Source organism: Chelon labrosus (assembly GCF_963514085.1).
Source record: "Chelon labrosus genome assembly, chromosome: 5".
Taxonomy (NCBI): Eukaryota; Metazoa; Chordata; class Actinopteri; order Mugiliformes; family Mugilidae; genus Chelon; species Chelon labrosus.
In genome coordinates, this window is record NC_140341.1 from 18045099 (window position 1) to 18056045 (window position 10947).

The 10947-nt window shown below is 39.8% G+C and overlaps 1 protein-coding gene across 1 annotated transcript; it reads left to right on the plus strand.

Annotated features, from left to right (window-relative positions):
• Window positions 1-5177: 5177 nt before the first annotated feature.
• On the plus strand, window positions 5178-10885 carry slc38a11 (solute carrier family 38 member 11). Its single transcript, XM_084544103.1, has 11 exons — window positions 5178-5747; window positions 6747-6821; window positions 6914-7048; window positions 7254-7319; window positions 7905-8011; window positions 8092-8171; window positions 8303-8373; window positions 9439-9600; window positions 9703-9815; window positions 9921-10052; window positions 10135-10885. Exons 1-11 carry the CDS (start codon window positions 5693-5695, stop codon window positions 10372-10374), a joined length of 1236 nt encoding a protein of 411 aa, XP_084400229.1. The 5' UTR covers window positions 5178-5692; the 3' UTR covers window positions 10375-10885.
• Window positions 10886-10947: the final 62 nt, after the last annotated feature.

Here is a 10947-nt window from a genome sequence, read left to right on the forward strand (position 1 = left end):
TGAAGGCAATGGAGACAGTTGAATGGAGACAAAAATATGGTAGCTATGTATTTTCTACGTAAATCATTTTGTTATCATACAATATATGAAACAAAAACAAGCATTAACATTGTCTAAAGACTCCTTTTGGTTTTGTACTGAGAGATGGCCATTCACACATGTCTGTCAGTGTCAACACTAAACAGACAGATGGGCAAGGACTGGGCTGCTGAGCTAGTCAAATGGAGCGCATAAGCCTTTGCAAATCCAAAGTAATGGTTGCGAGTTCTGTTCTCAAGCTTTACTTAAACTTGGAGATATGTTGAGGGAGAGGCCTAATTTACAATGTATTGTCGCTGTGCAAAGATACAAATAAATGACATAGGCAAACAAATTAGTCAAATAATACATCCTTTATGTAAAAGGTTTGCTATAGTGATGGTCATGGACAGCACATCTCCAACATAAAACACACTACAGTAATGAGAAATGTGCTTTCTAACGTCATATTCCACAAAGTGAATCATTAAGAACCTTTTTCTGATTTATTTTTCCAGTCACATTTCACAAGAAATATTCTTCAATGTTTTATTTTTTATAACATTAGTGGACAGTGTAAGTAGTTTAGTGCAAGTTATGTCATGGATTTTACTGGCTTTCCTTTTGATAATTGGTGAGTGGATAATACTGTTAATGTCGCAACATCTCTGCTGTTGCTCTCATGTGTTAAATATATAATTAAATGTGAGTATATAACGTACCGTCATAGGTTATTGTCTTTTTTATGTGCGTAATATAGGATCAGTTGGTACAGAACATTTTTATTTCTTCCGTACCAAGTACTTCTGATGTGCAATGACCTTAAATGAGAGTCAACACAAACATGTTTAACTATATATTATATACACCGATCAGCCACAACATTAAAACCACTGGCAGGAGAACTGAATAACAATGACAATCTTGTGACAATTCAATGTTCTGCAGGGAAACTTTTGGACCTGGCATTAATATGGATGTTTCTTAGACATGTACCACCCACCTAGACACACACACCAAAACGGTTTAGGAACAACTCAAAGAAATCATGAAAAATGGCACAAGGTGTTGACCTGACCTCCAAATTCCCTAGATCCCAAACTGATCAAGAATTTGTGGAATGCACTGGAACAAACCTGATCCACAGAGGCCCCTCCCCTCAACCCATAGGACCCAAAGGCCCCCACTAACAACATTCAGTTGCTAGACACCACATGACACCCTCAGAAGGCCCATGTCCATTCTCTGACGAGTCACAACTGTTTTTCAGGCACAAGAGAGAACTGCACAATACTAGGAAGGTGGTCATAATGTTATGCCTGATCGGTGTATACGGAGAAATACACTGTAGCTTTTATTAAAAGGAACAGATAAACAACGGAGAAATAACAGTAATATTTAAAGATTTAAACCTTGAGTTTATGTTCACATGATGGGGTCACACTGCAGTGACCTCTACAGAGGTATGCATCATTCTGTCAGTGGGTTCCCAACCCATTGCAGACAACTCGAGATATAAGTTGCCACTTTGAGGCTTCAAACAGGCCCACTTCAATTTATCTGCAACCTGTCTGCATCATGACCTTGTGTGCACTAACCTCACATAGACACATTTGCTCCCACCAACTTTCACTGGAACAATCAGTTTGTTATTTACACCATACATGTACATACAGCAGCTGTGACCGGATGATGAGCTCCAAGTGATGACTGATCTTGGCTTTAGGCACCGTGGTCCACCCACAAATGTATATTAAACACTCACATGGTGTCAGACGGAAGCTAGCATCAATATTTAATGTCTATTACCTATTTCACAGCTTAAATTCACTGACCTCAAAGTGCCACTTGTTGTTGGAGTCGGAGATGCTCTTTGTCAGATTGTAACTCGATTCTATGCTTTCAAATAAAACCAATGTCTGCAATGATATTTTGACAAAATTACTGAAACCACAATTCCACTGACATTGAATTAAGCTAAGTATCATTCTGGCAAATAAGCTAAAGCAAGCCATGATAAAGTGTGTTTTCCCCGCGCGTTTTCATCAGGGTGCTGCCTCTGCCTTCAGAATGTATCCTCATTTTTAAACCGATTACAGCGGGCGGACTTCAAACCACTCGGCGAGCCACAAGCATGATAAATAAAGACACAAAGGTCAAAAAAGGGCATGCCATATTTTTTTTTTCTAGGGAATTGGATTATACGCAAATGTCTGTATATGCTGAAAATGCAGAACAACAGCGTGATAGGATGGGGTTTTAAGATGCCGGTTCACTTTGACTATTGTAAAAAAATAAATTATTGTAGCTGTTATTGTAACTATGGGGAAAAAAGTGTATTCATTCACAATGAACTGCTATGGGTTACATTGGCCTAAGCAAAGGGCAGCACTAGGCAGCATAGTCTTTTGGGAGCTAGGCAGTTAATGTAGAGCCCGTGTGGGTGTTCTATAACATCACTAAAACTAATTTTTTTGTCAATCCACCACACCTAGGGGTGAGCTTTAGAACTGTAATGATAGGGATTCGAGTGATTTGAAGTATGACTTTCATAAGTAATAACAGGCCCATTCATCTCAAACATACAGAGAGTGATAACAGTTCAGCATCTGTGGGCTCCTGAGGGACCAACACACTCACAGCTCTTAAGTGCTCACAAGTAATGCTTGCTGATGCCTCTCACAGGCTACACAATCAGGATTCGGTCCTGTCAATTCAGGGCGTTGGCAAACTAGCTGATGACAAGCGGCCAGTTGTCTGGAATAAAATCTTCCTTTTTTTTTCTTTTTTTTTTTTTTAATGTACAATCAGCCAGGCTACACTGCCCGCACACAGGCTGAGTACAACGCAAACAGGACAATCTAATTGACAGCAATCTAATAATGATGTTGACAGTGGGGCAAGCAGGAAGTCATTTAAGATGGAGTGTGGGCTAATAATTGCTGCCATGTCCATTAACTTCTGTAATATATTGTGGACCACAAATTGCACTCTACTCTTTGTCCAAATCAACTACAAGAGATCAATCATGTTTTTTCCATACCGGCATCTCACCACTATTAGTGTCATAAAGAGTGATATTTAATAATATGTGATATGCAAAGACTGCATCATAGTGCCAAGGTAGAAACACCTCAGAAACGGTTCTTAACAATATAAAAGGACATTATGTTAATGAAATGTAAACCACCAAGATAGATAGATAGATAGATAGATAGATAAGCTACTAATAAATGAAATAAACAGGTCCCTCAACAAGTCATTTACATCAGTAAATGAACTTTTCAGTCAATTCCACAACAAAAGTGCACAGCACACAACTCACCGTCAGTTTTCCATCCTCGACAGGTGAACACCACAGGGGAAAAATGTCGTGCGAGACCTTGAAGAGTGTATGAAATGTTGTTTCAAACAAAAATAAAGTCAGTCCGATTGCGATCTTTTAGGATGATCTTAGCTCCGGACTGGTTATTCCCATGGCTTCAACAGCAAACCCCCGAGAGAAAGAGTGAGAGAGAGACAGACACAGAGAGTGAGAGAGGGAGCGAGAGAGAGAGAGAGAGAGAGAGAGAGAGAGAGAGAGAGAGAGACTCTGTCCACTCCTTCTTGTAATGCTATTCTTCCGGATGTTCCTGGGTACCAAGTGAGGGCAGAGGTGCCACAATGGATATTCAGATAATACTGTGGTGAATACTGCCGTGCGTAATTGTCGGGAACAAGATGTTGCAATGGCGTTTATCGGAAACTAAAGTTTGCAAAGTGAACCTCTTCTGCGTGTGTAGGGAGTGCGTTTGTGTGTAATGGGAGAGACGCAGTGGTGGAACTGAGTTTGTAAAATCCTAAACGTCTGGTCAAGCGCTCAAATACAACACCAGCTACCCTAATTGCACAAAGAAACCTAAATAACAAATCAAACTGCAACATAAGCAAATTAAAGTATCAAGCATATCTGTGAAGGCTTCTAACGTTTTACGTATGATTCCTTCGGTAAAGTTGGGTTAATGGCTGGACCGTGAGCCAGACCTTACACACTGAAGTCTAGTGCCCCCTGGCGGATGCAGACTGCACTAAGAGAGAAATTTAGAAATTGGTCCAAAGGTTTCCAGAGCAGAAATAGAGCCCAATTAAATGTCTTCCATGGGTTTATAAGAGTTGTATGCATACAATATATATTTAATATATTAATAATATACAGGAATAAAATAAAATACATAATAAATCAGTCTATGATAATTTAGAAGAAGGTGTTGTTAGTGGGGGCCTTTGGGTCCTATAGGTTTAGGGGAGGGGCATCTGTGGATCATCCCACAGATACTTGATCGGTTTGAGATGTAGTGAATTTGGAGGCCAGGTCAACACCTTGTGCTGTTTTTCATGTTTTTTTTTGTTGTTGTTGTTTTTTTTGAGTTGTTCCTAAACCGTTTTTGTGTGTGTGCCTGTGTCAGGCTGCATCCTGCTAGGGATGGCTGCTGCCATCAAGTAGTGTCATTACTATGGGGTGGGGGTGCCTGGTCTGGTCTAGGTGGGTGATACATGTCTGAGTAGCATCCACATGAATGCCAGGTCCAAAAGTTTCCCTGCAGAATTGTCACAGGATGGTCAATGTTATTCACTTCTCCAGTGAGTGGTTTAAATGTTGTGGCCGACTGAACATGAATAAGGAACTATTTTTTGTAAATCAATAACAAACGGCGATGAACCATTATTTTAGGTTTAAAATAAATCTTGAATACAAAACAAAAGTGATGCTAGAAATTTGGCACTGGTGTTCATGCCATATATAAATAAATAACATAATACAATGCTCCTATTTAGTTTTGTGACAACTAGCCTAGCACAGAACCAAATATAATCAGTAGAACTTTATTTTTTTTTTTATTCTGATACTATCTTTGTGTTTCCTCCTGAAAAACATGAACCTGTGTATCTTTGGCCTAAACTGATGAAACTTGAATGTGTTCAGGGCTTTCATTGTGAAAACAGAGACTATTCTCTTTTTTATGCTGTAGTAATTTTCTCATTTCTTATTCTTGTGTACTTTCCAAAGGAGAACAAAGGGGGGTTTTAGAGGGTGAGCTTTACCGTATAATCCGTTTATAAATCCGTTAATTCCACATTTCCTTGCATGTTTTCATAGATTTCGTGCATCAGGTGTCAAAGTGCAACTTACTGTATAGCTCAGAAGTTAGTTGAATTAACATACGTCTGGCTCAGTGTCAAAATCTACAGCCTATACGTTTCAGAAAGTCGGTACTTATTACAGCACCGATGGACTCCCATAGACAGCAATACACAGACGATTCAGTGAAGGTGATGAAGGTCTCCGACCGCACCGGGGCGCTGTTGAGTCTTTTTTTTGTTTTTAGGCTTCGGTTGAGAAACTGTGTCAGATGTTATTAGAAACTTTGCCTAATTCTGTCACACATGTGTGAGAGTTAAACACCGAAGAGACAGAAGGGACGAACAGGAAGCGAATCGAATCAGCAGGTGCTTTAAAAAAATGGCTCAGCAGGTAGGTGTGAAGTGATGCTGCCAGTGTAGTTTATAACCTGATCAAATTTATGTTGTTTTTAGTTTTGTTTCTGATATTTTTCTTTTTTTCCCCCAGCCAAACAATGAAGAAGGGACCACACTAATTCCACCACAGAAATCTGCCAGGGACTCAAGAAGTTCGATGATGTCTGCATCTTTTAATTTTATTAATTCCATCATAGGATCGGGAATAATAGGTAAATATTGACCCCCCACCATGCAGGCAGCATGCATTAAAGAGTCTGAAACGTAAATGATCTCAATTGCACGCAATCGGTTGAATGCGTTTCATCACATTATCATACTTAATTATGAGTTTATTCCGTGAAATAATCAGTCTCGACTGCTGATATTTGCGTGCAACAAGGAGAAGCTTTCATACCGTTCAAGCTCTGCGGCGGTATCATATGACTAGCGCCTGGTGCCCCCACCTTTCTTGCATTTAACTCCTTGGTCTTTAAAAAAACTGCCAGACTCATTCTGCATCACTCTACAACATGACTGCTAAAGAGCCAAGACCCATGTTTTGCATGAGCAGTCAGAAATAATCAGTGTTAAAATGGATTTTTCTACAAATTTGCTCCATGACTTTTGTCTGACATACCATCAGATTAAAAGCAATTTGCACCTTGGAATGTGGAAAGGAAATTGTCTGCCTAGTAAACATAGGTAGTGCAAGATTTATATTGTTATAATTTATCTCTTAAATAATTTCAGTGATTTGTTCTAAAAGCTTTTCTGTAATTTTATTCGAATTAGAAGGTATGTGCAGAAACATTTCCTCCATTTATCGTTGTGTTTCCTTCAGCTCTGCAGAAAAAAAAAAAAAAATCCTTATAGGTCCACATGAAGAAAGAAGCAGGCGAATGAATCTTAGCTATTTAGCAATGTAGATTCAGATTCTGTCACTCCCCTCTAGATATATTAGGGATTATCACGGTGCAAGATTACATCTGAAAGGCATTTTAGGTCCAGTCAATGTGAAACTGAAACATGTAACGTCAAAGTGTTGGCTCTTGGTGTTATATAGACACTGAATGTTTTTGCTTTGCCAGAACTGTCAAGCTTGCATTCTATTTTCAGCGTGAAGTTGCCTTTATTTCGTGTCTTAGTTCTGCTACTTTTGAACTCTGCAGACTCTGAGATGTTTCTTTTGAAAATTGTTCAGCCGCATCCGTATGCTTTTATCAAACCAGGTTTACCATTTGCACTGAACCAGGCGGGGCTCCCGTTTGGCCTTCTTCTTTTGGTAGTTGTTGGATTCATCACAGGTGGGTGCATAGGGGAGGAAGAATGTGATAAATTGATGTATTCAATAACATCCAAGCAATCGAAACTAATAAATGATTCTGTTTCATGGTAGACTACTCTATCATCCTGCTAATTAAAGGAGGAAACCTGTCAGGGACGAACAGTTATCAGTCTCTGGTGCAAAGCACATTTGGTTTGCCCGGGTTTCTAATTTTATCTGCACTGCAGTTCTTGTATCCTTTTATTGGTAAGTTCATAAGTAACCCAACTTTGAGTACTTAATCACGCTGTTTTAGTAAGTTCTATCTAATTTTCTGTGTGGTCTGCAATCTAATACTTTAAGTAATCATTGTAATCTTTCCATTTCTTTTTACAGCTGACTTTTAGTAGAAATTATCCTGCAAATTAATTTGAATAGTAATATAATCTAATTCGACTTTCCTCCCCACCAGCTATGATCAGCTACAACATCACAACCGGTGACACACTGACCAAAGTGTTTGAGAGAATACCAGGAGGTATGTTCCTCTTCTGAAACAATTCAGTTTCACTCCTAAATGCACTGTACGTATGATATTCAGATTATGGGAAGACACTGAGAGCAGAGTAACTTTCAAAGGTTAGATATGCACTGAAATACATGTCTAGAATCGAAATACTGGGTGACACCAAGTTCAAAATTGGGGCCTCATTTTGTTGCCATATGAGGTTAAAAATGTTCTTACAGAGGAGATCTCTTTTTTATCGCTCCATCAATTTTGGCCACGTTAGGCATAAAATCTTAAATTTTACAACATAGATTGGAATAAAATTGGAAAGTTTCCTGTAAGTACTTTCATTTATTTATATGAATATACAAATTAGGTATCATTTAATAACAAAAGCGCACAATTGAACATATTTCCAATAGAAAGGATGTGGCAAAATATAATTTAAATGTGTATTTTGGATGTTTTCCTTCCACGAGAAGACATGGAAGACATGGAAGCAAAATAGACCACAATCTGGAAACTGACCTGTGCATGGCGATACAGTTTTTCACCTGCAGTGTCAACTCTAAATAACATTTATGTGCTGTCGTCTGTTTTGTATTGTGTCTGTAGTTGGTCCAGATCACTTGCTTGCAGAGCGCCACTTTGTGATCTTGCTATCAACCATCCTGTTCACGCTGCCTCTCTCGCTTTACCAAAACATAGAGAAACTGGGCAAGGTAGGACCGGTTATTATGCAGCCGTCATTTTCATTTGGTGATTTCAAAGCTGCCTATAAAACATGCGCATGTGTTACCAGGTGTCCTTCGTGTCAATGGTGCTGACACTTATCATCCTCATCATTGTAATCATCAAAGCAGCTACCCTTGGACCCCAAATGTATGAATGAATATCCTGCAGTTTCCAAACCCACAGGGGATTTTAACCTTCATGCTGTTGGTGTTCTATTTTGTCTTACAAACATGCAGCTCTGTGTTTCTTGATGACTGAATATGATTGTCCCCCTCTAGCCCCCCCACACAGGATGCATGGGCATTTGCAAAGTGGAATGCAATTCAGGCCGTTGGTGTGATGTCTTTTGGTGAGTTTGCCTGCTGCACGGAGCTGGTGATGGAGATGCCGAACATCTTTTAACGACTTCAGGTGGCTGTTTTCAAGAAACAAGCACAGATGAACCGACTGCATGTTTAGTACTAAAGGGCTCGCAGACAAGATGATGGTAGTAAAAGTCAAACATCTAGCCGGACTGAGACGCAAAATAAGCTTGATAACATTAGACTTGAATTCATTATTAGGCCAGACGCATGATTCCAACAGGATGATTATGTTGCCGTGTGACTACTATTGAGAGGCGAAGCCATGTGGAACCTTATTTTGGAAAAGATACGTGCGGCAGTCAGTGGTGCGAGGCTACATTTTTTGATCCTGTTTGAATTGTGCAATGAATTAGACATAAAGTGTTGGTCAGTTTGAGTGATTATGTTGCAAATATAAAAACGGACGCCACCTTTCACCTCATTCTCTCAGAGTGAGGGACAAAGTATTAAAACTCATCTTGATAAAGTTATGTACGCATTAATTTCATGACCACTTTCACGGTCCTATCGCTTTAAACTATCAGTTTTAAGACTTCGCTTGCAACATTATCTTTTAAATTAACAAACATGAAGTGTGGCACAGTTCAAACAGGATATAAAAAAGTGTCTTTCACCACTGACTACCAGACATATTTTCCTTGGCTTAGTGGGCCTCTAGAAGAGTTTTATATGCCAACTAAATATGTGTCTGTCACTTTGTTTTGGAGTTGTTCTGCACTCCTGTGACAAAAAATGCATTAATGCACCTTTCATTTATTACAATCAAATTGATCACTACCTAAGCCCACAGCTTTGATGTCAAGACATGGAATAAGAAAACTCGTTTGGCATACTGTCTTGTATTGCTAAATTGTGTGCAAATAACAACACAACACATCTGTCGTTGTCTGAGACCTTTATCCTCTCCAATCCTCTTTGACGGTAATTGCTCCTACTGTGTGCATGCCTTGCAGTGCTGTTTTGCCTGAACTAAGACAGACGGAGCTTGCAGTCACGAATTTGACTAAGACCTGAAACAGTAACAGTATTTGATCTCTGTGTCTCTTCAGCCTTCATATGCCACCACAACAGCTTTCTCATCTATGGTTCCCTGGAGCAGCCCACGGTAGCTAAATGGTCTCAGGTCACCCACGTCTCTGTATGCTCAGCGCTGATAATCAGCGCTGTATTTGCTGCGGCTGGCTATGCAACCTTCACTGGCTACACACAAGGTATCAGTACCTCGAGATGCATCGTAGCAACTTGTGTATTCCTTTTATCTATTTTCAGCGTTGAAGTAATGTTTTAATCATCCATACTGTTCCACTTTTTAGGAGACATATTTGAGAACTACTGCAGAGATGATAACCTGGCAACATTTGGTCGCTTCTGTTTTGGCCTCAGCATAATAACCACGTTTCCACTGGAGTGTTTCGTTACACGAGAGGTAAATGGAATGCTTTTTGATGAGCAAAATTGAAAAGTTAAATGTCTAAATATGAGTGAAAGGAGTTTGGTTAGTTGGTTTTCTTATTCTCGTGTCTTTTCTCAGGTGGTATCCAACGTCATTTGCAGTCGGGAGCTTTCCAAAGCCGAACACGTGGCCGTAACTTTGCTCATAGTTGCACTCTGCACTGCCATGTCTTTGGCCTACGACTGCTTGGGAGTTGTCTTGGAGCTGAATGTAAGTCCACTTCTGTACACTAATACACATGCATTCAATTAGGCATGCTAATTCAGTGTTTGCTTTGCCTTCTCCCATCCAGGGTGCTCTGAGCGCCACGCCTCTGATCTTCATCATCCCGTCAGTGTGCTACCTCAAACTCTCCTCTGGCCGCTGGTTCCAGGGGGGAAACCTGATACCCTGCGTGCTGATTTTAATAGGTTTCTTTGTCATGGTCACCGGTTTGACCATGACTATACTCTACCCTAATGACTGTTCACACGGCGTGGAGATGTTCTACTGTGCAGACGCCAATACTTCCAGCACTGCAGCACCCGTATGAAAAAGGAGCATGTGTTTTTACATTATATGGCAGAATATATGTATCTGGATACATCCATACCCTTGATCTATGTTCCTCTTTGTCTTTTTGTCATTGGGATATTTGTCTACCTAAGCTTCGGTAAGAGTTTAGACAGTTTGGGTGGAGCTCTTCCTTCATCATAATTGTGCTTTGGTGCACAAAACAACCTTCAAAAAGTTCTGTGAAAAACCCTAAATCACATCAAAGCCCCTGTACATATGAAGGTAAGGGTGACCCAGCAGAAATATCTAACTTGGGAACAAATATCTTCTTCCACAGTCCATTTATTTTATAGAAAGTCTTCCAGTGAATGTGGAGAGTGTGTTGTTAAGGTGTCCACATACTTATGGTCATATATTTTGGAACGAGTAGCCTGTCTTGATATAGCAGTGTGTTAATACTGCGGATTATTGAGGGAAGAAGTCGTTTCTGTATCCAGCCACTTGGTGTCACTGTAGACAAATATAACTTTTATTAAAAGGAAGCACAAAACAACAACTCGCGTGTTTTTTGAGTTGACGGTCCACAGGTTATCACACACACCAAATGAAT